The sequence below is a fragment of the Pyrenophora tritici-repentis genome, chromosome 1 (assembly GCF_003171515.1).
Source record: "Pyrenophora tritici-repentis strain M4 chromosome 1, whole genome shotgun sequence".
NCBI classification, from domain to species: domain Eukaryota; kingdom Fungi; phylum Ascomycota; class Dothideomycetes; order Pleosporales; family Pleosporaceae; genus Pyrenophora; species Pyrenophora tritici-repentis.
The window spans coordinates 8,881,295-8,906,641 of record NC_089390.1 but is presented as its reverse complement, the minus strand read 5'-3'; the positions used below and the strand labels follow the sequence as shown (position 1 = coordinate 8,906,641).

The window sequence follows — 25,347 nt, the reverse complement described above, 5'->3', positions numbered from 1 at the left end:
CTGCACGGGCCGCGGCTCCACCGCACGCGACTGCGCGTTGCGGGGCGCGGAACTTTTGGCTTTTTGTTTCACACACACAAACAACTCACGGGACCGACGTTTCACCGACAAAAAAGAAGAGCTGATAGCATGGCTAATCCTGTGGACATGGAGGTCGAGGACGACGACCCAGTTGTGGCCGAGTACGATGTCTACATCACGCCCGACATGGCCGAGCAGGAGCTGTATGTGTTACAGTACATCAACCGTCCCCCAGACAAGAAGCTCACCAAGGAATTCGGGAGCAAGCCATCCGAAGTGCGCTTGAAGAAAGAGTCGGGCTTCATTGAGGTCGACGTTCCGCTCAACATCCATGAAAACTTCAACCGCGTTACTGGTGTCCAGTATGGCGAGGCCATGCGCAAGACCAAGGGCTTTGGCCAAAAGGCCTTCGGTATCGCCTCTGGCTTCGAGCGGACTATGCCCCGCAGCACCAACCGCCCTGGCGCCACGGGTGAAGGAGCCCCAGCTGCGCCCGTTGCGACCGTGGACGACGACAACTTGGAAGATTACGTTGCCAATTTCGAGGATGCGAATGAAAAGGGCCATGTACTCAATGTACAGACGTTTGGCGGCCAGATCATGTCGGACGATGGCAAGGGGCCCACTTACATGCTAGGCGCTTTCCGCGATAGTGAGTAGCATGGTGGCAGTAGTTTGTGCACGCAGGCGCTGACCACTCGCAGACGAACTCCACCTCACACGTTGCAACGGTCTCATCCAGCTCCGAACACAGTTTCACCACATTGATGCCTCTGCCCAGCTCGAAGCAGTCCAGCGCCGCCGCGAGAAGGAGTCACAAGAGGGCGCCAAGGTCGCTGAGCCCAAGGCCTTCCTCGCACAGGTCAAGAAGACCGGGGGTGATACAGCTGCAGAATTGACTCAGGCTTTCATGAAGGCGACCAACCAAGAACAATGGCAGAAGCTGAACTATTACGACGAGCAGGTATATTAACTTGCCACGCTTGTCAGAGCGCAGCTCATCTTTTCTAGGACAACAGGGCCTTCAACGCCTATGACGAGCGCCTATTCCTCCAAGACGTCGCAAACGCTCCCAAGCTCCAATCAAAGCATAACAACAACGACTTCCTCGATACCATCAGCGGCAAAGGCGGCAGAAAGAAGGCCAAACGCGGCGGCACCGAGGAGCCCATTGAGATATCAGACAACTCGCAATCGGAGCTTGATGAAGACGATGAAGAAGAAGAAGCCGAAGAGGCGCAAGTGAGTTGAGCAAGTGGATTTCAGCCATACCATGATACCCTGGACTGTCGCAAAGACCTTCAGCCATCATTATCATGACGCATGACAGCCGATGCCTATTATCATGTCTGACTTTAGATACCCCAACACTGCCACAACCCGTGAGATACCAAGGTGCCGCAGATGCATCTCGGTATTTTTTGGGGGTCTTGCGACGTATTTCTAATCACTCTGTCGTAGACTACTGGAAAGCATCAACATCAAACCCTTGCATATCACCTTCGGCAGCCATCTTTGCTGACTGAGTCTCGATTCCTGACTAACAAGCCTGCTTAATTGAATATAGCGATCGGCAGCGTAGGGAAAAAGAATATGATGGATTCAGGTTGGCACTTCCATTAGTCGATGAGAGGGAAGATGATGGCCGGTGGGGTGATCGAAAGGGTCATGTATACATATCATGATCATGATTCCAATATTACAATGAACCCAGAAAATTGACTTGAAGCATGAAGGTGCACCGAACACTTCGTGATGTACTGTAATCCTGAAAGACTTGTACTGAAGATCTTGTCATAAAGTACTAGAACTGAGGGGAGATTACATAAGTGTAAAGCGAGTGCCAACTAAGGGCTCAACCTCTCAATCTTCCATTCCGAATCCTTGATTCCCTTGCCTTCCTGGCCCTCACCGTCAACCTTCCGATAGACAAAGCGATCATGCAACCTGCTCGGTCTTCCCTGCCAGAATTCGACCATCTCCGGCACAACTCTCAGACCTCCCCAAAACTCCGGTACAGGAATCTTATCCTTGCCCTCAAATCTCTTCTCCACATCCTCTACTCTCTTCTCTAGTTCCTCCCTTCCTTCAATCACACTACTCTGTTGACTCGCCCACGCACCAATCCTCGATCCTCTGATCCGCGTATCATAGTAAACCTGTGACTCCTCATCTGTAAGCCGTTCGACGGGCCCTTCAACACGCACTTGACGCTCAAGTTCGCGCCAATAAAACGTCAGTGCTGCGTGAGGATTACTCCGCACATCGCTCGCTTTGCGGCTCGTGTCCCAGTTACTATAGATGACGAAGCCGCGGTCATCAAGCTCTTTCATATAGACGACTCGTGCCGAGACGCGGCCACTAGGGAGCTCGGCAGTGGAAAAGGTTACGGTTTCGGGCTGGTAAACACCATTGCTTTGAGCTTCTTGGAACCACTTGTGGAATTGCTCCGTTGGGGAAGGGAGCAGGTCGGAGCGGTCTAGCGCGCCTTTGTTGTACTGGGTTGCATGGCCTGGATCTTTAGAGTTCGATGTTGGGGCGAAGATTTTTTTCGCGGATTCACCGGCGGCGTGCAGCATGCTGGTTTGGCGGCGGTGTTGGAGTATGCGGTAGGATATATGTTGTGGAGATGTGTTGCTAGAAAGAAGGGCTAGTGTCCGTGTCGTAGCTCTGTGAAATTTGCTAGTTGAAGAAAGAGCTCTTGTTGCAATCATCGGAAGGATGCGTGTGGTGGAAATTGAGTTAATAGCAAGTGGCTTGCATGACATGTGACACGGTGACAGGTACCCTTCGGAATGAGTTGTCGCGATCGGAACGAAGTGGGGTGACGTAACGAGATACTAGCGTGATTCTCACAGATATTGATATGTCTTCCCATCATCTCAAGTTGTCAAAGCAAAGGCTCCTGTCACTTTACTCTCCTCATGATCTCATCAAATCGATACTGAATTCGAAGGACTCCAGAAGGAAGACATCTGTCAAAATGTGAAATGCCGGTATTGCTGCTAGATACAAACGCCTCGATCACGTTCACAGTGAAAACTCTTGTCACTTGCGAGTTCGAATTTGGCATTGATTTTTCTTTGAATCAGTACTCCGGATAGCTTCATGGCTACGGTTGAGATCAAATGTTGACATGTGCTGTTGTCATTGCTGTACCTCATAGAAGCAGGAGCGTAGATGTGTAAAGACGATTGTTTTTGTGAGCAACTATGCAACTTGCCAATTCGGCTCAGGCTCGGTCTACTTGGAGAAACAAGTTCTGCAATCACAAAAGGACGCTCCTATTCGCAAAGCCATCGTACGAGGCACAAGATCGATTTGACTCAAGAAGGTTAGGCGAATGCTGTTTCAGGACACGGGACACGGCGACATCCCGCTCCTCGGGCGCATCCATCTTCTCATCGCCAACACCACAACCTTAGGCACGAACCTCGACTCGATCACAATGACAAAGACCAATTCCTATCGATATAATCTTGGCTCTTTTCATAGAAAGATCACCACATGCAGCCCGGAAGCCCAGACTTGGTTTGATCGCGGCTTGGTGTGGAGCTACGCATTTCATCACGAGGAGTCCGCCCGGTGCTTCGAGCGAGCTATTGAGAAAGATGCAGGATGCGCCATGGCTTACTGGGGCGTACGTAAACGTAACTTTAAGTGGGCATGCAGGACGTTTTGTCTGATCACTGGTTATAGCTTGCCTTTGTGCTCGGTCCGAATTATAACAAGCCTTGGGACTTGTTCGACGAAAAAGAGCTGAAGGCGACATTGGGAAGGATCAACAATGCAAATATCAAGGCCAAGCAATACGCATCCAAGGCCACGGAACTCGAGAGGGCGTTGATCGACGCAATTCAGGTACGCGTGCCAAAAGATCTCAACGAAGCTGCATTTGTTGCATGCAACAGGGAGTACGCAGAGGCCATGAAGGTTGTTCATGAGCGTTTCTCTGATGACCTTGACATTGCGTCTCTCTATGCAGATTCTCTCGTCTGCCTCTCTGCATGGGATCTATGGGATCTCAAGACCGGTGAACCAACTCCTGGAGCTCGTTCACTAGAGGCCAAGGCGGTCCTGGAAAAGGCACTACAAGATAGTCGCTCACATGAGCATCCGGGAATCCCGCACTTGTACATACATCTCATGGAGATGTCCAAGACACCGGAAGCAGCACTGGTTTGCGCAGATCGCCTACGAAAACTTAATCCAGACGCTGGACACTTGGTCCATATGCCATCCCATCTGGACATCCTGGTCGGTGACTACCGAAGAGCTATAGACTCCAATGCGGACGCGTGTCTCGCTGACGAAAAGTACGTCGCTGAACATGGATCCACGAGCTTTTATATGTTCTACATGATGCACAATTACCATTCGCTCATTTATGCAGCCATGTTTGCTGGACAGTCCAAGGTTGCACTAGATACGGTCGAACGGATGGAGGCCTCGCTGCCTGTATCGTTACTACGCGTCGAAAGCCCGCCAATGGCGGATTGGCTCGAGAACTTTGCTTCAGTTCGCATTCATGTACTGGTCCGCTTTGGGCGATGGGACGATCTTATCCAGCTCGAGATGCCTCATGATAAGGAATTGCATTGCGTGACAACAGCGATGATACATTATGGGAAAGGCGTGGCATATGCAGCTACTGGCAAGATTGAGAACGCAGAAAAGGAACGTGCCGACCTGGGCGCTGCGGTGGAGCGGATCCCAGCATCCCGCATCTGTGGAGACTTCCCAAATCGAGCTTCAGTCGTTCTTCAGGTTGGTATAGCAATGTTGGACGGGGAGCTCGAGTACCGCAAAGGCAATTACGAGCTGGCTTTCAAGCACCTTGAAACAGCCATTGAGTTGGACGATAAACTTACTTACGCTGAGCCATGGCCCTGGATGCAGCCAACAAGACATGCCTATGCAGCGTTGTTGATGGAACAGGGCCGAATAGAAGAAGCGGGAGCGGCCTACAAGGCTGATCTGGGGTTTGATGATAGTCTACCAAGGGCAAGACAACATCCGAACAACGTTTGGGCGCTGCATGGGTACCATGAGTGTCTCGTCAAGTTGGGAAGAAAAGATGAGGCGGGAATCGTTGGGCAGCAGTTGCGGATCGCGCTTGCTGTAGCGGATGTTACAGTGAAGTCAAGTTGCTACTGTCGAGGTAGTGGGGAACACGTGCCAGAATAGAATACGACCATGTGGTGGACCCAGGGCCCTAGAGCGCATCATGATCGTCGCGCCATCCATCTGATTGATTGCTGTGCCGGTACTGGCCCCTCAAACATGTATCCGTTGCCGGCCACTTCCGGATGCTGTTGAGGCCGATCTTCCCAGCATCGTGGGTTTATTTGACTGTGGGGGAGTGATATGTGAAGTCCGAAAGTGCGCAACAAGGATGATGTGATCGGGTACCTCATATCTCTAACTATACATAGCTCCCCCTTTGCTCGCTGCATGTGTTGCTTGTCATGAACCTTACGTACATGCCGGAGCTGCATCCTTGGGCGATCAGAGGCGAAGGAGTGCCGTGTGGCAGCGCTACTCAATCGTGCCGTCCCCAAGTGCACTGCTGGGCACTCTTACGAGTCGTGGTCCGTCGCCCAACTATCCACAGATTCCATGCCTCGGCACATGATATGCGAGTTTCACGACTCTCGGTTAGCCCTACACCGTAGCGTGGTCGCCGATGTACGAGGTATCCCTATCTTTTCCACGCTGCCTAACTACCAAAACAGTGCTAGCGCCCCTTCGCTTACAAACTTCTGGGCGGAGATTCTATCCCAACACAGTGTCGACGGCCATGCAGACTCGCGCCAGTCGTACGCGATATGACGGCTCCCGGACCCATGCAGATCGTTCCCGTCTGTGTGCCACGCGACAGTGAAACTCGGTATTAGCCGGGCTAGACTTGACATCAAGAAAATTCCAGTTCCAGTTCCGGGCCTGTGGAGCGGATCTGATTGCTTAGGTAGCGTGTAGTGGCGCTTAGAGAGTTCTGACAGTTGACCCCGAGACCGGTCAATCGATCAACGGAGGACAGTCCGTTATACGAGAGGGGGATGAAGTGCGGGTAGTCTAAGAAGGTTGCGGGAGTTCACGAACCCGCAAGTGTGCTGCTTATCAAAAGGTATTGGGATCATCCGGCCGCATCAGGCATAACGACTACGGAGCATCGCAACAATAGATCCGAGAATGGAAACGGGTCATGGTGGCCTTCCTAGTCTGTTTTGCAACGCTTCAACGTTGGATCTGCGTGGAGCGTGCTGCTGGACCCTATGCCATTTGCCGGCGGTGTGTCCATTCCCATGTGCCGCAGGGCAGGAGCTATGAGCCGCTTTTTCCCCTGGACAGCCATCCCATCGATCGAGACTCGCTTAGTTGAACGCCTGGTTGACTCGCGGTTGACACCCAATGCCTTGGGTACTGAAGGTATATGATTGCTTTATTTGCCCCGTTCCTAGAGGATCCTGGGGTGAACTAGATTTCCATCATGGCTTCAACTCAGAACCGTGGACCGGAGCTCACGGCGGTATGTTTGTTGCTTCACTGAAGCGTGTGTTTTCTTTAGGGGCTGGTCACTGATTTGTGTGTGCAGATATGCTCGACATTCGTTTCTCTTGCCTTTATCACTACTGTCTTGCGGGTCTGGGTACGGACACGCATCGTCAAAGCCTTCGGAGCTGATGACTACTGGATGATGGCAGCGTTGATTGCTCATGTTATGTTCGCAACATGCGCGATAGGTGGTGTTCACTACGGCACTGGTCGTCACATGGACACACTGTCATATGAGCAACAATACAAAGCAATGCGAGTAGGTTTTTTCCTCCAATCTTGCTTTTGATACAGTGGCTAAAAGTATGCGCAGTACTGGTGGTTATGTTACATTGCCTACTGCTGGGCCATGATCACATCTAAGATATCCATTGGCCTCTTCCTCCTCCGCGTTACCGTCAAGGCCCTTCACAAATACATCATCTACAGTGCCATGGGACTTACCGTTCTCACCGGTCTCATCTTCTTCTTCGTCACACTGTTCCAGTGTTCACCAGTTAGCTTCTTCTGGAACAAACACATCGAGGGAGGGACTTGTGTCAATGTCGACGTAATCATCGGCCTTACTTTCCTGTACAGCGCCATCTCCGTTATCAGCGACTTCACCTTCGCCATACTGCCTTTCTTCCTCATCTGGGGCTTGAACATGTCGTACAAGACGAGAATCATGTTGATTCCCATTCTAGGCATGGGTTGCATGTACGTTTACCCCCTTGTTTCGCCGTTTTTCACTCGACTAACGAGCCCCTTACAGTGCCAGTCTAGCTGTCGTCGTCCGCATGGGCTACGTAATGGACTTCCGGAACCCGGATTTCCTCTGGGCCACTGTCGATATTGCGATCTGGTCCGACATCGAACAGGGTCTCGCCATCACCGCCGGCTCCCTCGCCACTCTGCGCCCCCTGTGGCGGCAAGTCTCGGCCTCACTCGGCCTCAACTCATCCACGTTTGGCCATTCGGGTGGTAACCCTTCAGGCATGCGCACCCCAAAATGGAACGGTGACCCTACACTCGAGTCGCACAAGAAGCCCAGCATCTTCAGCTTCACACGTTCGTTGCTCAAGACAGAAAAGAAGCATGCTAGCAAAGATCTCGACGAGGACTACGGAATGGGTAACTTACAGCCCATGCGGTTGCGGGATGACCTCTCGGCGGAGAATGAAAAAAGCGACAAGGTATTCAACACGTGGAGAATCAAGGGCGGTGGGAAGGTATCTGATGAAGAGTGCCGCATAGGCGCCATCACGATGGAGACGCATATTAATCAGAAAAACGAGAGGCGGTTACGGTGAGCCTTTAGGGAGGCAGATGAATAACAAAGCTCATGGATGGGATACGTTACATGATATTAATATTTGTAGTTAAATAAATTTCTCACGATACCACCGCTTGCATACGGACAAACAGATAAATGAAAATAAATACATAAAAAACTATAGCTACTTAGTTAGAAAGAATTTTTTTTTACATTCTTCATCATGCTTAGTATGAACGAAACACGGGCACAGTATTTTTTCGACTGAATCAGGCGACAGACAAAAAACGGTCATGTCTAAAACGGGTGACTTTCAGGCCTTTGAATCACGCGGCTGATAATGAATCATGATTCTTAGGCATAGCTTACACACTGGTCAAGTAATCAGTCACGACTCTCGACTACCCGAATCATTCCCAAAAACCCACCTCCCGAATCCCCACCCGACCGACCCGAAACTGACGGATTAATCATCAACCACACGGCAGATTACGGTACGCATCGCCCATCCAGCCGTCTCCACAAAAAGCCGCAACGACCAAGTCCCTAGTAGCGTGACCGGCCAAAAAAAACGCTCTCTACCCGGTGCTTGGGTCCGTACTTCACCCAACATTGCCCGTCCTGCTACGTAAGAAGTTTTCGATTTGCTCATTCGACGGCTCAAACGCATTGACTTCTTGCGTTCCTGGTGCCGGTTTAGTACGCTGAAGTGCCGAGTTCTCAGGGTTTCGCTCATGTGGCTGGTTTATTTCCGGGATTTGTTGCACTGGGCCACCATTCGGCACGTGACCGTTTGGGCTATGAGTACCTGCCGTGTGCGCGGCCCCACGATGTTGTGAATTTGCGTTTTGCTCTCTCCTATCACACTGCGAGTCCCCGTTGGATATTCCCGTTTTTTCGTTTGCAGGCGTGAGACCAGCGTGGAAAGGCCGCGTCTTGTGCTCGGCAGCGTCCCGGTCCACCTTCCATATGCCGCCCTCGGGGTCAACGGTGTATCCAATGGGGTCATGTTGGACTAATTTGTCAAAGACCTGATCCCGGTCGACTCTGGTGAAGAAGATGGGACTGAAAGTTGCTCCGCGGGCTTCTTCGTCTTTGCGCATCTGTCGCTGTCCATTTTCGAGTGCGTTTTTGGCCGTCGATACACCCTTCATATTGCTGCTACGTAATGCGGAGATGACGCCGTTCCAGGCTTTCCTGCTCTCCCAGGGGTCTTGTTCTGAGAGAGGGGGTACGATCATACGTTCTTGTTTGATAGCTCGCACATCAAAAGTTTCAATGTCCGTGCCGCTGCGTGCATCCTTGATAGTGAAAGTACTGTTCCAAGCGCCCTCAATTGTGTAAATCGTATCATCCGGATGATCGGCGTGGAAGAAGCGTGCCCTGAAGCTATTCTTATGGCCGGATCCGAAGAGTGATTTGCCCTCAAATTTGATGTGCGATATGTATCCATTGGATGAGATGAGAGAGTACTCCCCGTCCAATTCTGGGTGAGGAGTGCCTCCTAGCAGACCCTTGACTTTAATGTTTGGCAAGGGAAGTAAATAATCCTCGTCATACTTGTCGACATGTACAATGGCATATCCCTTTTGCTTAATACTCACACTCCCCGAAAACGTAATCTCTTGTTGCGTAAACCCCTCGGCTCGGATACCCATCTTATTGTTCCATAGATAACATGCCGTGACCGGTGGATGATGACCAACTTGCTCAGAAATTAGTCTTGTCTCTCCAAGCTCCTCACTATTCCAACTTCCAAGGAACATTTCGCCAAGGAAGGCGTTCAAGGGTTTCTTGACACCATCAGCTTCATCGCGCCCTGCATATTGCTGGCCACGTAAGGAGCCCAAGAAGTTCTTCAATACGAGCAGCGCTCGCTTCTCGGGATTCTCTTCTGATGCCGGGGAAGCCCATAGATATGGATGGTCAGCCCAGTATTGTGGAATCTCGACAGTTGAGTTCTCTGCTAGTACGAACGGCGGCACTGTGATGTTCGAAAGATCTCCCGAAATAGTTGCTATGGAGCCAATAAACTCTTTGAGACCGGATCGGTTCGAGGCGATGTCGTTAGACATGATAGCTGATGAAATATACTATTAGAATGCATCTTAGAAGCGCACAGTGGCGTAGTTATGAGGTGTGTTTGTTTCTCTAGGTAGCGCCAAGTCATGACGTCGGTGTTGCTCGCCTTGCAAATGCGGCGCTAGCGTGGTTAGATCTGGGGCAGTGCACATAAGACTCTAAGGCTCAATCGCACTTTCAGCCATGTTTGATCGGCTTACAGTCTCAACGCTAACGCTTAGCCGGTACTTTGTGTACGTTTTGTCACTCGGGCTCTTCCGTGAGCTTAAGGTACAACGTCAGACAACTGTACAAGCAAAACTAGACAGGGGTTGGAAAACTTCTACTTGTATCGCAGGCAAACGTCTATCTTATAGTAACTAACAATCATAACCCGACAAGAATATTCTCATGGCATTGGGTAACTCGCCGCAAAAGCCTCCCTAATCTTATCCTCACTCCATCCCATCGTAAGACCCAACTGTAGCAACACCCTCGCCTTCTGTGGATTGTAAAACCCACTTGAAATAGTATAACCACGTCCATCAGGCACCATACCGTCTGCACTCCGATGACTAGCTACAATCGGGATACCCGTCGTATTGTGCAGAGCTTCGGCAGCTAAGCTCGCTTTACTAGACACACCTCCCGCACCTACACCCGCGTAGACGATGCCCTGGGCACCGGCTTCGTAGGCAGCCTGAAAAAGCTCGGGTTTCATGTCCTGATGTGCGTAGAGAATGGACACAGATGCCAGTTCTGTTACATTGGATACGTCGAAGACTGTGCGGCCTACGGGCTCCGAGGGGGCGAAAAAGAAGAATGGGACTTGGTTGATGAAAACGCCTAGTTGACCGGCTTCGGTTGAGAAGAATGTGTCGAGCGTGTTGGCATTGTTTTTGGTGGTGTAGAACGCAGAGCCGATGCGGTCATTCAGTACGATCTGAACCGCCAGGTTAGTGTATGCTTTGAAACATGAATCGTATGTCCCATTCTTACCATGGTGCCACGATTTCGCCCTGCAGGCGACCCAGCAAGGGTGACAGCCTGATATAAGTTCAAGGGGCCGTCCGCCGAGAGTGCCGTCGCTGGTCTCATAGCTCCAACGATGATAACTGGTTTGGTAGAATTGACAGTGCTCTCGAGGAAAAAGGCCGTTTCCTCCAATGTATCCGTGCCATGTGTGACGACTACACCTGAAATTTCATCTTTCGCCAGCTCTTTGTTGATCATATGGGCCAGACTCAGACTAACTGTCTCATTGACACTACCAGAGGCGACATTAGAAGTCTGGTATCCAACAATGTTTGATATGTTCAATAGTTCAGGAACAGCATCAACTAATTGCTGGACTCCAAGACCGATAGAGTAGCCAGTGGTTTGAGTGTTGGTACTACCCTGTGATGCGATTGTGCCGCCAGTGGCAAAAATTGTGACATTTGGGAGCGATGCGTTAATTGGAGTTTGAATATCCTGGCGTACAAATAGTCGATGAAGATTTGATTGACTAAGGTCAATCGGTGAGGCCACAGCCAGGGATGTGAAGAGGGGGAAGAGTTGAATAGTAACCTTCATCTTGGTGTCTGAGAAGCACCAGTCGGCGATTCCTTGATCATCGTATCCGTTAGGCAAACTCAGCTTCTTATACTTCTCCAACGTCCCTGGTAGAGAAGCAATATGTAAATCCTATCCTCGGCCGTGACATGCCTATCCCACGGCCTCTTATCAGCCATCATTGAGCTAGAGTAAGCGAACTGACATCATGCCGTTATGGTAACCCCGCTGATGATTGGAAACGAACAATTCACGAGTAGCAGCAACGAAAGAAGTGCTTGGCTATGCCGCCTCACAAGACTGGACCGGTTATCGCTGTACTTATCAGTGGGGCTTCCATGCGATAACCCACACGTTCTCAAGCCACTAGGAGACATGCGGAAAGAGTGCCAAGCTTGCGTTAGCAAAGTCCAATGACTGACAGTCTGTATAGATAGCCGTTGGCAGTCTGCGTACGTTTTAGTCATGGGTGCGTGTTGCTCCTTAGTCGCTATCCGATACCCGCTTACTTCCGTCTTCCGAATCAGGAAGGCAGATGGAGCATTGTGTAGATGATATGCTGCTACTACTGCTACCCACGAAAGCTTGGATTTACGAAATTTTCTTGAATTTGCACTGCCGCCATGTTTGCCATTTAATCTTGTAGATCTTGTCGCATCTATAAAGTGCAGATTTTTGAGCAACTTATCTAGTGACGCCTACTTTAGCCATCAAGTGCCTCCATCGCCCTGCCACCGCGCTATATTCGCATCACGATGTCTGTTCCATTATCGGACAACACGAAGGTATTCTTCCAAACCTTGCGAAGGCAGATGTTTCGCAAGAGTGTGACGTAGGAGCCGTTGTGACATCAACCAGAAGCGCGATACCAGCGACAAATATCCAAAGCCTACGTAGTGGCGTGGTGGTTGAACAGGCGAACCGACAGCCGGAAGGGGCACCGAACGAATCGTGGGCGCATTCGAGGTATAAGCGGAGCCAGAGAGGAATGAAGTGAGTAAGACTTTTCGATGTGGCTGCATATCGTATCAACTCAACAGTATGGCGTAAACCACGTCCTCCAATACCTGAAATGTCTCCATGCACCCTCATCTCGGCATTCCCACTATACCTTAGCTTCAGCCCCCATCGCTTCTCTCTAGAAAGCCTGGATCCCTTTCGATCTTGCCCTCGAACTTAGTCCACCATGCCTGAAACGCCTTCAGCGGAACTGTATCTCCCGTTCCCCAGCTTGTCAAAAAGTCATAACAATTCTTGATTATCCTTTGGGCCAGTACCTTTGTATCTACACTCTTCTGCCCTCTTAGCACTATCTCGTTCCCTTGACCCATAGCCGGTGTCACCAAGGCTGCAGCATCTTGGGCCTTGTTCTGCGCAAGGGCAGCAGCGACTTGTTGAGCAGGCTCGACGCTTATACCGAGGGCTAGCGGCGCCGTGCTACCGGTCGTTGCATCCATGGACACTCCTTCGTCTATCATGGCATTATCATCCCCAATACCACCACCCGCCGGCTCACCAGCTTTTGTGTTGACTTTGAATATCGCGCTGGGCTTTTCGTTTGCGATTGCTCCTAGGAGCTTGAAGTCGCTCGTGCCTGGTAATTGCGCGTATACAGCGGCTGCTGTGCCATCTGGAAGCGTAACCCCGGGAAGGAGAAAGACGACAATGTGCGAGAAGGAGGGTTGTGACGGTATCTGGAATGCGAACTGCGTCTGCGATATTACGGAAGAAGGCTCGGTGACGACGGGGCGTCCAGAAATTATTACGCCGACCGAAGACATGGTGGAATCGGAAGTGGTTTGCTTTATGAAAGAAAAGTACTCGAGATTGCAGTCAGGCTGCAGGCCGGGCGTATGCACGTTGAATCATACAACAGTCACGAAGTTTCGAGATATTTCGCGTCGGGTCTGCGTCATTGCGGGCCCAAGCTTCACCTCAGTTAACTATGCCGCTTGCGGCCTGACATTCTTTGTTTGAGAACATCATGCTGCTCCCCACCACCTTTTCTTGGAAACTAAATACACCCCATATTTCCTCCATTCCAAACTTGCTCACTCACATCCTGAAACCATGCGCCGCGCTGAGCCACTCCTGGTCTAGCAGCTTACTAACTCTATTCAAGATCCTGCTTCCACCCATAAGAGCATGAAAGCAGTGTATCCTTTGTTCTTCGCTCATTGTCAAGAAGCGCGGGAGTCTGGCTACTGATACACTCTTCGAATGGACAGATGGAAGGGATGAGCTTGAGAGAAGTGGAACTTGTACGTTGACGGGCAGTTTGAGCCATGCCACGATCGCCTGCGCGGCAAAAGGATTTAGCCCAATTCGGCGTAGAAAGCATTCCCACTGGTTCATGTTAGATGGCCTTGGAAGTTGGGATTACCGTTATGCTTACGCTTGTCTCTTGCGCTACTAGCCTTATGTCGCAAATATCCACCGAGCCGTATGGCAATCCATATTTCGACATCTCCACCACTATGGAGTTCGCGAGAGCCTTCTCACCTCCACGGACATATTGAACAAGTACATCGCTTTCAGCTTGAGTTGAAAAGGCCTCGAAAGCTTTCAGCGCATCTTGATCACGTGAATCATCTGGTCGGCTCGAGCCTAGCGCTTCCATCTCACGGCTCAGTCCTTCGCTGACCACAACTACTAACCTCTCATATCTCGACTGCAGTTCGAGTACAGACTCCTTTACTTGTGATCGATCTGGCTGGCCAGGTAGGGCTCGTTGTTTGACTTTCTGCAACGTAGTAAAAATCAGGCCCGTGGATGGCGAAAGGATCATCTCCGCTTCCTTAGCTGGTGAGTGGGGCAGTGTATAGTCTCGGTAAATCATTTCAGCCATTGGGTAAAGTTGTTCAATTCGTTTCAGCAATCCTCTTTGCTGTAAGAAGGTTGAAGAGATCACGAATGAGCAAGGCGCCAGATTGCTCGGGATGGCAGGGAGTGTGGGCTCGGTCTCTTCGCATGTTTGCCCCTGTGATTTATCTGTCTCTTTTGGCTCAGTTGTTGTTTGCTGAGCCTGGAGCTCTGTTGAATCAGAAGGCCCTTTCGACGGTATACCTAGGGTCGGAGTCTCTGACTGGGGGCAATGTTCGATTAGAGGCGTTTTGCTCGTACTAGTGCGAGCAGACTCTACATGTTTTCCACGTGTTTCCATGAACTTGTGAAGCGCCGTGGTCGCTGAAAAGCCTCCAAACATGAGCCCATTACCGATACCATCAGGTGGTTGTAGACTCTTCCGACGAGCAGTCGATGCTGGCGGCCGTTCGCGGCTGTACTCCATTGGCTTTACTTGCGATCTCGGTAGGCGGTGTTGTATCGACACGGCTTCATCTTCGTAGTGATTTTGTTGCGCTTGTGTGGGGTATCCATAGTCTTTCCGCTCATCATACTGCGAGACCTTTTGTCTGCGGTACTGCTCTGCGGCTTCCTCCTCGATCTCCAATTTCCGCTTACGTAGCAAAGATTCCATGTCCCGCCTTTCTCTAGTTTCATCTGGTTCTAGGTTTTCCTCTTCTTCCTCTCCATCGAGGATTCGCAAACCTTCACGTTTCCACACTTGCGCTGCGCTAGTTGCAATGCTCTCCATCGTTGTTCTCATAATGATTCTGTCTATCTCAGAATCACCATGGAGCTTCTCTTCTAAACTCAATGTTGAAACTTTGGTCATCAAAAAGCCCCAGGGTAGTTCCCTTTCTGAGACTGATAGACCATGCCATAAGTTCATCGACTTGAGATCCTCACGTTTGATTCTCAACAAAAACTCTGTTTGCGCTTGTAATCCTGTGTCACCAGGAAGACAGTCGTCACCTTTTTGCTGACTGTATTCGTCCCAGGGTGCCGCAGGCAGTGAAAAGTCGACATCCGGCACATCAACCCGCGCAGTTGTGTCAGCACCAGACAGTCGCTCATTCTCAATCATTTTCTTCGCTCGTTCAGCCAGTGGCGCAAGTTCCTGGACAAGTCCATCAAAGTCGATACTGGAAGTCTCGTCGATATTGTCGTCAAAGTCGCCATTGATCTTTTCTTTCCCCATTGGTTGGTTCGAGATGTACTCGTGCGGCGTTTCTGCAAAAGAAACGGACTTGAGCTTCTTCCTGGGAGAAGTAGAAAACATGGGTGGTGTTAGAGGACACTCTACTTTCAAATCCTCAGCTCTACGTTTCAATACAGATAATGAGCGCGTTTCGAAGGTTGGGCTGACTTGTGGCGTATGAGTGATGTCGAGTAGCATTGAGTCACTGCTATCTGAGTCCTGACGCAGAAGAGAGTCTACTGACAATATCTGACTGTGCAAGGCTTGAGCTTCTACAGCAACCGAATCACTACTTTCAGAAGCTAGCGGTAGACGATTGGCAGGTGGCGATGGAATGTATGGGGTCAGTGTCGGGGACTGTGGAAGCAGTGGTGGTGTGATAAGTTGGGTAGTCTGTTTCTGCATTAATCAGCGCAGTGATCCCAGTGGACAATTCCACATACCGGTTTATATTGCAGAGTCTCATTTACAATTCTCTGACAATCCTCTCGTACCCATGCATCCTTCAGAGTATTTTGCAGGTAAATGAGTGCATCTTTGGAGATGCAGAGCCTCTCACTCCTGGCTTTTGCATCGCACTGCGCAGAATAGTCCAGATACTTTTTCGGCCACTCCAGTCCTTCGTCGTTCTGCTCAACAATAACTTCGGATGGTATTAGTAGTTCTCGGAACTCGGGTAACGCTGTACTGCCAAAGCTCAGTAAGTCGAGCTCGTAGTCGGATTTGAGGACCGGAAGTTCCAGTTTCAGATCGAGCATCCATCTCCGCCTGTCTGTCGCGAATGGATCAAATGTAAGCACCTCCTGAAGAGAATATGCCGATTTCAAAAAAAGAGCTGCATCTCTGTTTATCGCAAGCCGCTCTTTGATCAGTGCCTCGGTAGTACTCCTAACGTCAGCATCTGAGGGACCGGAGAAATCTTGATCAATGTCATCACTCGATGGCACCTGAATACCGACAGTGTGCAAGCGTTCAGTTGTGTAGTCTACACAGATTCCGTGCGACCGGGCGTACTCAATGATGCTGAGCTCTGTATCCTCCTGCGAGACAGGCTCCAGATCGAGCTCTAGCTCAATAGTTGCCATGAATGTAATGTTTCTCAGTAAGGATTGGCAAGGAATTAGGAATAGTGCAGGTAAAGTTGCGTTTCGTCGCTCGTTGAAGGTCAGTCTCAAGCTTGGGATGCGCCTTCCGCTTCTTCGCTCCCTTTAGCTAGCGCTTCCACGTGGTCATGGTCACACCGGAATGTCACTTTGAGTTGAAGACTTACAGAGAAAAGTCATTAGAGCGCTGTGCGCGAATTGTTATTTATATTAGATTCTGGCTATGCAGTATAGCTATGAATTTTTCCGGCCGTATGTACTTAAAAGAATGTGCAAGGGATATCGAATTATGTACAAGTCAGTAGGCTTTACATGCCCCTACTGAATGCATGCAATCATAACGGAGCTGTGCGCTTATTTAGGAGCAGGCTTCTGGCCAAGTCCGAGCGACTGGTTGCCGCCGTTGAAAGCGACAAGCTGCGATCGGAACATAACGTCACCGTAGATCTGGAGACCTCCACCCTGGTTTCCTTGTACACCACCAAAGCAAGTCGTGTTTGCGGCATCAACAGTTGCGAAGGTGATCTGGCTACCCGGGATCTTGGCCATGTAGGAGTCACCGATGGCGACGCTCATGTCGGGCAGTTTGGCGTTGCATGGGTAGATGAAACCACCGACCTGAGCGTTGAGCTGAGCACCCTTGACTTGCGAGTAGTATGCCTCGGCGACCTGCTGGTCAACAAGGAGAAGCGATGTACCGGTGTCGGCAATGGCGTCAGAGCCTTGAGGGTTCTCGAAAAGCTGGTCACCGACAGCGAATTTGGTAGAGCCGAATTGCCAGAAACCAGTCTCGGCCTTGACGGGCACCCACGCCATTTCGCCTACGAACTTTGTGGAATCAATCTTGCCGAACGCGTACGTTCCGCTGCCGTCTGGGTTGAGATCGGCAGTGAAGACAGGCATGTCCAGGTTGGGCATGACGTTGTCGAAAAAGGTCTTTGCTGGAGTCTTCTTGGTGCCGTCGTTGACAGTGTTGAGTTTGGAGAAGGCAAGACCGACAAGACCGTCAGTGTTGGTGTCTTGGACGAAGGACTGAGAGACAGCATTGGCAAGCTCGACAGTTTGTCCCTCGACCTTTACGCCTCCGATGGTGACGGTATCAGTGCCAACGGTACCGGCAGCACCAGAACCATCTCCGTAGCTGATCTTCCATTGCGCGCCTGCAGTCTTCTTGAAGGTAGTAGACTTTGAGGCATCAAAGGCTGCGTGTTGGCCAATGAGCTGAGGGTCAAGATCAGTACTGAAACACCAACTGAGCAAAAGGTGTTAGTGAAGCGTAGCCTGGGTGGGAAGATGAAGCTTACAGATCGGAAGAGCCAGAGTCGAAGTCCAAGTTGAGCATCTGACCGCCGATGTCCACGGGAGACAGAAAGAGGGCAGCGTTGTTCGCCGGGTTGGCGGCGACACTTCCGGAGGTCTTGTTGCCACCGGCGGCAGCGGCTGTGGCAGACGAGTTTCCGGCTTGCTTGTTGAAGGAAATGAAGCCCTCCTTGACCATGAAGTCTTCCTTGACTTTGAAGTTGTACTTCCTGAACACCTGTCTCATGGCAACCATTCCATTGGGTCCAGTGGGGTGAGCCCTGTTGATCTGTCTGGGAATCTCGAATGAACGTTTTTGAAGGCCCCTCCTGAGTGTTGGGGCGGGAACAGCTAGCACGACAGCTGCCAAAAGAGCGACAAAGAGGAGAATTTTGAATGAAGGCATGTTGAGCTAATGCTGACCGGCAGCCGGAGGTAAAAGACCTGTCGTTTGGAAGGGAAGGAAAAAGGTGGATGAGAGAACGGAAGAAAGGAACAAAGACAGGAAACAAAACACAACCTCGAAAGAAACAGAACACAGGCTCGGCCTAATGGATGTGGTGATGAAGGAGGGTGCGAAGAGGTTGCTTTTAAAGAAGGAATGTCTTTGCAACCACAGCCGTGCAGTAAGTAAAACCTAAGGAAAATATGAAACCCGCACCCTGCACTCCGATCCGATGCCGACGCATGATAGATGGTATGAGAGCACTAAGCGATACTCGAGAGCAAAGTGGTATCCACATCGTTTGTATGACGAAACGCTACGCGTACTGCACTAATAGTCATCTATGGTGGACATCAAGCCTAGTTCCTGTCACCTTCTCAGGCAGAAAGTCTAGAAGGACTCGAATTTGGCTAACACAAATTCGAAACGAGCCTTATGGGCCTTGGATACTTCGTATGATTGGTTCAAGCCCCCTCCAGCCTCATCGAAGAGATATCGGAAGGGTGATGGAGTATGTTACGCGTCCTAGCAAATCTGTCAAAGAATTGTGGATGTACTAGCAAGAAGCATGGCTCGCGCTGCAGTTGCGTTTCAACACTGTGGCACCTTGGACGGGTAAAGTCGCACAAGACAGCTGATCGAAGGTGTTGTGATGTTGTATCAATAAGTGCGGGGAAGGCGGTTCTGTCAGCAAGTTCCCACCCAGATGCGCGTTTTAGCATCATCTTCGCAGCGCATGTCGGTCTCTGCACAGCCGCTTGTCGATGATGAGGCGCAGTTATGCCACCGTCGGCATGAGCGGGCGAGCGATGAGTGGGCGACGAGCTGACGAACATGGCGGCGAAGTGTTTTAGAATGCCAAGGCCAGACAAGCTTGAAACAGTGGACCCGCCAACCCGCAACTCGAAAGGAAGCAGCCTGCACAACAAGTAGCCACGCGTAATTGCCATGTCGGTGGCGGTGTTTCCTCACGACCAACCAACCTGATGTGTGTTTCTCAAACATGCTTCACCGGCAAAAACATGCTTCATAGCGGTTTGGCGCCCAGTCGGGCGACAAACAGTCTGGGGCACCCGTTGAAGCGGAGCCCACGGTTCAACACGCTGAGAACCTGTTGGTGGAACTTGATAAACCCATCTCCGGCAGTACTCAAACCGCGACCTGTGGCCCCGTGCAACGAAAACACCAGAGAAATGTGCTACAGGCATAAGATTTCCATGTGGAGACGCCAAGTTGAGCGAGTGACACGGCAAGGAGGGAGCGTGCCTTCAGTTTCGCCAGCTCGGAGTTCGCATGAACCTCCAACCGGCAAAGGGTCCACATTAGGAATGATGTATGTGTCTTGGCCGTTGGGAAAAGAAACCGGAATGAACCTGAACTATGAAGCTCGGGAAGCCGAAGGTACCATGCTTTGGTTGTGGGGAGGAAGTCGCAGGTGTGCTGCACAGGCCTGTGCGAAAAATGCAGTTTGCTATGAACAGAAGCTTATCTGACATGAAATCAATTGCGTATATTCGAATGCTAAGTGACAGCGCTTTTCAGTTCCATCATAATATGCCGCTCCTCCTTCAGCAGCTCTTACACCCGTCTCTCTCACTAAAGTGACAGTAGTGAATGGCCGACAAGACCTAGTTCTCCTCGCTCGTTCATCGAGACCCGAGGCTCGACACTCAACCATGCTGGGCTGCTTCATCGTAGACGTCTAACCCAGGCAAAAACCATGTGTGGTATTGATTCTGCACATCCAAGTGCGCTCACGTCTCCTCCACTCGGACTTCGCATCGTGCTCCTAACGTCGGCCTACCGCACGGCGCAACAGCTAGTTTACGATAACTCGGGATGAACCAGGCATTACTACTCAAATCTTTTCATCCAAGAAGTTCCACATCCAGACCGATGGCCCTCATGAAAAGATTCACGTTCGATGTTCGAGCACTCGCCATGTCAGCTGGCAACGCCTTGCTGACAGCCACAGTTTCCATAACACGATCTTTGACGCCGAGCACAAGCCTCTGTTGCTGCTCGGGACTAGCTCCCACACCCATCGCGGCGAGGAACTGCCAGATGTACATGTCGTCGGTATCGTTGATACTTCCAGGGAACAGATAAGGAAGAACAGGCTCGATGACGTCGAACAGACGGTTGTAAAGGTTGGTCCATTGCTGCCAGTCGGTAACCATCTCGGGAGCTGATTGCTTCAGGAGTTCGGCACGAGAAATCAGAAAGGTCAGTAGCGTCAGACCAATCTTGCTTCTAGCAACGACATGGAGGTTGGTACGATCTAGGACAAGACCAAGAAGACCGATGACAATGTTCAGGGGCGCGTCTGAGATGTGCGCATGGATGGGCGACATGACAGTTTGAGAGAAAAGGTCGACTTCTTCTCGGATCGCTGCGCTCAAAGGCTCATCGGGCGTGGCGATGGCATGGCCAACTACCGAGAGAGCATCAAGGTGAACCACAATCATGGTCACGACTGTGATACGTTCTTGTTCGTTGATGTGGCGGAAGAGGCGCGGAATGACCTTCTTTCCCTTGGCGTGCGAGAGGATAGAAATGAAGGGGTGAGGTGCGCTGGTCAAGTTAGCAAAAGCGACTTCCTTGGGGTTAAAACATACCTGGGGTTGATGGGTTCCATGATCTTCGTGTTCGACCAGAGTTGCTCGTGGAGGACGTCAATCTTCGATCGCCATTCCATATGTGCCTGAATAGCCTCAGGGGGACTGCCTTCTTGGATCGGTGGTGGCATGGCTCGCTCATGGTCTTCCATCTGCATGAGGCTTCTGTATACAGCCTCGATGTTGCGGAGAGCTTCTTTGCGATCGGCAATAGAAGACTTATGAGATTTTGGAAGCTTGTCGTTGGTCTCGGGGCGCTTGAGATTGAGCAGCGGACGTGGGGTCTTGGAGTTGCTAAACGCAATCTTTCCAAGACTTCCTTCAACAACAAGCTGTCGGGCCTTTGGCCTCGCTTTGGCAGCTTCAACGGCTCGCTGAATCTGCTGTTCCATGCGTTGCATGTGATTGTCACCTCCCCGACCCTGTCTGCGGGCGCCAAACCTGTTGTTGGTCTGGAACAGGTAGGTCTGGGCAAATTGACTGGCTGGCTGCTGGGGATTGTGACGTGGAGCACCGCGAATCTGGCTGAAGACCTGGTAGTAAAAGTCTTCGGCGATGGCTGCTTCAGGTCCCCTCTCCTCCAAGTTGCCAGTGGCAGTCATCAGCTGCTGCAACTGGATTCTGGTTATGAAATTCTTATCTTGGGGTGTCATCAGGCCGTTGTCTTTGGCCAATAAAGCAATCTTATGGTTCCGCTTAGCTCGCTTGGCGTCTTCTTCAAGGAAGGCCGCACGTTCTGCCTCTGATAGTTGAAGAAGTTGCTCTGGGTGAGTAATGACCATGCCGGGAAACGAAGGACCTCTGTTATGCGCTGCAGGTTGACCACGGCCAGCTTGAGGGCCAGTCTGAACCATGGGCTGACCTTGACCAGAGAGACGGTTGGGGTTCTGCAAAATGTGACGGGGTTGTCCAGATGGGCCTTGGGCTTGAGGCTGCGGTGGCCCCTGTCTCTGTTGCTGAGCGACATGTTCGTTCGACTGAGGTCTTTGCCGCTGGAGGATGGTGGGCTGCTGAGGTGGCTGGGATCGGATAGGGTGATCCGGGAGCTCAGCTCGAACCTGCCGTGAGTGCTGCTGTTGTTGAGGCCTTTGTAGAATCTGGGGTGCGTATTGGCCAGACATGGGTCCGCCAGGGACACCAGGATATTGCTGCTGTTGCTGCTGCTGGTACTGCTGCTGAGGATAGCCCGGGAAGCCCTGCGGGACTTGCTGGACCGGAGGGGTAGCCCTGGGGTCGTTACCAATAGACTGTGCGCGCATCATGGCCTCGACCTCCTCCATGCTCATGACCTTCCTCGATGGAGGAGCTTGTTGGGTAGCCATGGCAGGCTGTGGCGAGGATTGCTGCTGCTGCTGCGAAGCCGACGCCTTGGGCTTGAGGCCCCAGATGTCGGCACGAGCCTCGAGCTGAGGGATGTACTCGGGGTCCTTGTAGCTCTCATAGCCAGTTCGATTGGGCTTGGAGGCCTGCGGGACCGGGGGCCTTTGCTGGTATTGCTGCTGGTACTGCTGCTGGTGCGCCTGTTGTTGCTGTTGCTGCTGACGAGGGACTTGGTTTCGAGCCTGGTAAAGCATCTGCTCCTCTTGCAGTGTGCTCGAGACCATGGACGTCTGGCCGGCAAAGTCAAAGTGCTTGCCCACAGACTGCTGCGTTGCAGGACCACCTCCGAAGGTGTCGTCATTGAGATCATCAGCCTCATCATCGAGCTGGTCGCCGAGGCCGTCGTAGGTTTCTTCAAAGTCAATGCTGTTTGTCGACGTCAGTTGGGGCTGTGGGAGTCACAGAGCAATGGAGCGCAACATACACATCGCCTTCGATTGCCCCACCGCCGAGCGCGGCGAAGGCATCGTGCTGGCCAAAGCCGGGAGCATTAGAAGCATGACCGTGATCACGCGGCAGGCTCGTATCAAAGCCAAAGAAAGACATGTTGGGTCGTGGTGCCCAGCGTGGGTGGTTGCGTGGATAAGCTTATAGCGCAGTGGTGATGATATTTAATGCGGGCGGTGTTGGATGCCGGGTAAAGGTAGATTTGTCAGGCGGCGGTCGCATGAGCGCAGCAAACGACAGTCACTATTCGGCAGGTGCGGATATAGAATGACACAGACGACGTCGATGGGGGGCGGGGGGCAGGTGACAATTGTTGTTGTTGTTGTTGTTGTCGTCGTCGTCGTCGTGGACGTCGTGGGGTGCTACGAGCCTACGACGCCGTGTGATGTTCGCGCCTCTCTGGTCTGCGTAACTTAGGCGGCACCCGGTGTTATAAAATACTTGACATACTAGTGGAAAAAGGCCACTGTCAGTAGCCAGACACACCTATTAGGCGCTTACCCACACTGTAAAGTATTTTATGGTACCAAGGTGGCGGACAAATGCCGGCAAGTTCCGCCTTTTCCTAAAGTAATACGAGCCCGCCCCGTACTCCCTTATACACCCTGGGAACCGCATTGTCTTCCAGGACATAATCAGCCACACTGGCGAATGTTACCAACCTACGTCTCCTTTTCACCTACGCTACTTCCTCTCGCCCTCTTCTTCTCGTCGGCCCACCCCAACTCAGCCCTCGACGTCGTCCTTTTTCTTCTCTTTCTATTCTCGCCTTCGTTGCTCAAGTGCATGCTTGCCTTGGCATCCGCTCATTCCTGTTCAGTAGCCTTGGACTAAACATACGCCCTACCGACATCAAACCCTCCACTCCGCCTCCCCCACACTCGACCCGTCGCTTGTCGCCTGTCGTCTACCGTAATCGTACGCAGGCAAGCACCAAATACTCGAGGACTGTGACGTCTTAGAGAAACCTCACAAAGCCCGTCCGACCGCCTCAGGGCCAATCCGCCATGGCCGGCAGTCAGCGCTATCTCCGCTATATCGTCTTCGCGGTAGTGGTACAGTAGCCTTCATATAATACGTACCTGCAGACACACCCATTGACTTTCCCATAGGCCATCTCCCTCCTCTACTTCATCGGCTCCTCATCCACCGTGCCTTCCCCGACCTGGCCCGTCTACCAGGACTCCAAAACTCCAGCCACCGGAAATGCGGCCGTCGTAAACGATGAGGTCAAGGCGCCTTCTGAAGCGCCTCCCAAAACTACACCCAACCAACAGTCGCTCCCCCCACCCACCGCTGCCGGAGACCGCATGAACGCCACCTTCGTTACGCTCGCTCGCAACTCGGACGTGTGGGACATTGCTAAGTCGATCCGTCAAGTTGAGGACCGCTTCAACCGCAAGTTCAACTACGACTGGGTCTTCCTCAACGACGACGATTTCGATGATCAGTTCAAGAAGGTCACAACTGCGCTCGTGTCTGGCAACACCAAGTATGGAAAAATCCCCAAGGAGCACTGGTCCTTCCCCGAATGGATTGACCAGCAAAAGGCTGCCGAGGTCCGCGAGCAGATGAAGGAGAAGAAGATCATCTACGGTGACTCCATCAGTTACAGGCACATGTGCCGCTACGAATCCGGCTTCTTTTTCCGTCACCCGTTGATGCTCGACTACGAATGGTACTGGCGCGTCGAGCCCAGTGTCGAGCTATACTGCGACATCAACTACGATACCTTCAAATTCATGGCCGACAACAAGAAGAAGTACAGCTTCACCCTCAGCTTGTACGAGTACATTGAGACGATTCCCACCCTTTGGGACGCCACCAAGAACTTCACCAAGCACTTCCCCCAACACATCGCCAAGGACAACGCAATGAAATTCCTCAGTGACGACGGCGGCGAGACGTACAACAAATGCCATTTCTGGTCCAACTTTGAAATTGGCAACCTCAATTGGCTGCGCTCCGACGCATACATCGATTTCTTCACTTCCCTCGACCATGCTGGTGGCTTCTTCTACGAGCGATGGGGCGATGCTCCTGTTCACTCCATCGCAGCGGGTCTGATGCTACAAAAGGACGAAATTCATTTTTTCAACGACATCGCCTATTATCATGTTCCCTTTACGCACTGCCCCACTGGCGAGCAATATCGACTGGACCACAAGTGCCATTGCGACCCCAAGAACAACTTTGACTGGAATGGCTACAGCTGTAAGTCCCTTTACATATAGCAGATATGAGAAAAAGCTTACACAATCACAGGTACAGCCCGATTCTACGAGATGCAGGGTATGCAGAAGCCTATTGGCTACGAAAAGGAGCAATAAACGCTTGACCTCTATCCAAACCATCTCAATCTCACCTATCTATTTATACCACACTCAGGTCTGACAGCTGAATGCTGGATTTGGGTAAAACTTTCGTTGCCTAATGGGGCCCTCGTAGGGAGAGCATGAAATTCGCACCAGTGTATGTTAGATTGGCGTTGTGAAATAGATGCTGCTTGACGTTGAATGCTTGAGCACGCCATCAGAGGCGCATGATGGCATGCTGTTGTCGCACTG

The 25,347-nt window shown here is 51.4% G+C and overlaps 11 protein-coding genes across 11 annotated transcripts; 4 read left to right on the top strand and 7 right to left on the bottom strand.

Annotated features, from left to right (window-relative positions):
* Positions 1-129: 129 nt before the first annotated feature.
* On the top strand, positions 130-994 carry PtrM4_034450 (Sin-N domain containing protein; the record flags this gene model as incomplete). Its single annotated transcript, XM_001939270.2, has 2 exons — positions 130-673; positions 726-994. 2 exons carry the CDS (start codon positions 130-132, stop codon positions 992-994), a joined length of 813 nt encoding a protein of 270 aa, XP_001939305.2.
* Positions 995-1,868: 874 nt separating this feature from the next.
* Positions 1,869-2,600, bottom strand: PtrM4_034440 (PdxH, Pyridoxamine-phosphate oxidase; the record flags this gene model as incomplete). The annotated part of the gene is made up of 1 exon (XM_001939269.2): positions 1,869-2,600. One exon carries the CDS (start codon positions 2,598-2,600, stop codon positions 1,869-1,871), a length of 732 nt encoding a protein of 243 aa, XP_001939304.1.
* Positions 2,601-3,646: 1,046 nt separating this feature from the next.
* On the top strand, positions 3,647-5,208 carry PtrM4_034430 (uncharacterized protein; the record flags this gene model as incomplete). Its single annotated transcript, XM_066104078.1, has 2 exons — positions 3,647-3,661; positions 3,721-5,208. The coding sequence occupies 2 exons, from the start codon at positions 3,647-3,649 to the stop codon at positions 5,206-5,208; spliced, it is 1,503 nt and encodes a 500-aa protein (XP_065966280.1).
* Positions 5,209-6,511: 1,303 nt separating this feature from the next.
* On the top strand, positions 6,512-7,868 carry PtrM4_034420 (O-ag-pol-Wzy multi-domain protein; the record flags this gene model as incomplete). Its single annotated transcript, XM_001939267.1, has 4 exons — positions 6,512-6,550; positions 6,617-6,835; positions 6,890-7,275; positions 7,331-7,868. The coding sequence occupies 4 exons, from the start codon at positions 6,512-6,514 to the stop codon at positions 7,866-7,868; spliced, it is 1,182 nt and encodes a 393-aa protein (XP_001939302.1).
* A 565-nt stretch (positions 7,869-8,433) lies between these two features.
* On the bottom strand, positions 8,434-9,906 carry PtrM4_034410 (Oxysterol-BP domain containing protein; the record flags this gene model as incomplete). Its single annotated transcript, XM_066104077.1, has 1 exon — positions 8,434-9,906. One exon carries the CDS (start codon positions 9,904-9,906, stop codon positions 8,434-8,436), a length of 1,473 nt encoding a protein of 490 aa, XP_065966279.1.
* A 395-nt stretch (positions 9,907-10,301) lies between these two features.
* PtrM4_034400 (AnsB, L-asparaginase-archaeal Glu-tRNAGln amidotransferase subunit D) lies at positions 10,302-11,467 on the bottom strand (the record flags this gene model as incomplete). The annotated part of the gene is made up of 2 exons (XM_001939266.2): positions 10,302-10,835; positions 10,892-11,467. 2 exons carry the CDS (start codon positions 11,465-11,467, stop codon positions 10,302-10,304), a joined length of 1,110 nt encoding a protein of 369 aa, XP_001939301.2.
* Positions 11,468-12,564: 1,097 nt separating this feature from the next.
* On the bottom strand, positions 12,565-13,227 carry PtrM4_034390 (DUF775 domain protein; the record flags this gene model as incomplete). Its single annotated transcript, XM_001939265.2, has 1 exon — positions 12,565-13,227. One exon carries the CDS (start codon positions 13,225-13,227, stop codon positions 12,565-12,567), a length of 663 nt encoding a protein of 220 aa, XP_001939300.1.
* Positions 13,228-13,501: 274 nt separating this feature from the next.
* Positions 13,502-16,573, bottom strand: PtrM4_034380 (uncharacterized protein; the record flags this gene model as incomplete). Its single annotated transcript, XM_066104076.1, has 3 exons — positions 13,502-13,792; positions 13,842-15,887; positions 15,932-16,573. 3 exons carry the CDS (start codon positions 16,571-16,573, stop codon positions 13,502-13,504), a joined length of 2,979 nt encoding a protein of 992 aa, XP_065966278.1.
* A 372-nt stretch (positions 16,574-16,945) lies between these two features.
* Positions 16,946-18,296, bottom strand: PtrM4_034370 (Asp multi-domain protein; the record flags this gene model as incomplete). Its single annotated transcript, XM_001939263.2, has 2 exons — positions 16,946-17,843; positions 17,896-18,296. The coding sequence occupies 2 exons, from the start codon at positions 18,294-18,296 to the stop codon at positions 16,946-16,948; spliced, it is 1,299 nt and encodes a 432-aa protein (XP_001939298.2).
* A 1,907-nt stretch (positions 18,297-20,203) lies between these two features.
* PtrM4_034360 (topoisomerase II-associated protein PAT1) lies at positions 20,204-22,879 on the bottom strand (the record flags this gene model as incomplete). The annotated part of the gene is made up of 5 exons (XM_066104075.1): positions 20,204-20,909; positions 20,954-22,011; positions 22,168-22,419; positions 22,504-22,699; positions 22,758-22,879. The coding sequence occupies 5 exons, from the start codon at positions 22,877-22,879 to the stop codon at positions 20,204-20,206; spliced, it is 2,334 nt and encodes a 777-aa protein (XP_065966277.1).
* Positions 22,880-23,787: 908 nt separating this feature from the next.
* PtrM4_034350 (KTR1, Mannosyltransferase) lies at positions 23,788-25,110 on the top strand (the record flags this gene model as incomplete). The annotated part of the gene is made up of 3 exons (XM_001939261.1): positions 23,788-23,835; positions 23,893-24,994; positions 25,046-25,110. 3 exons carry the CDS (start codon positions 23,788-23,790, stop codon positions 25,108-25,110), a joined length of 1,215 nt encoding a protein of 404 aa, XP_001939296.1.
* Between the last annotated feature and the right edge of the window lie 237 nt (positions 25,111-25,347).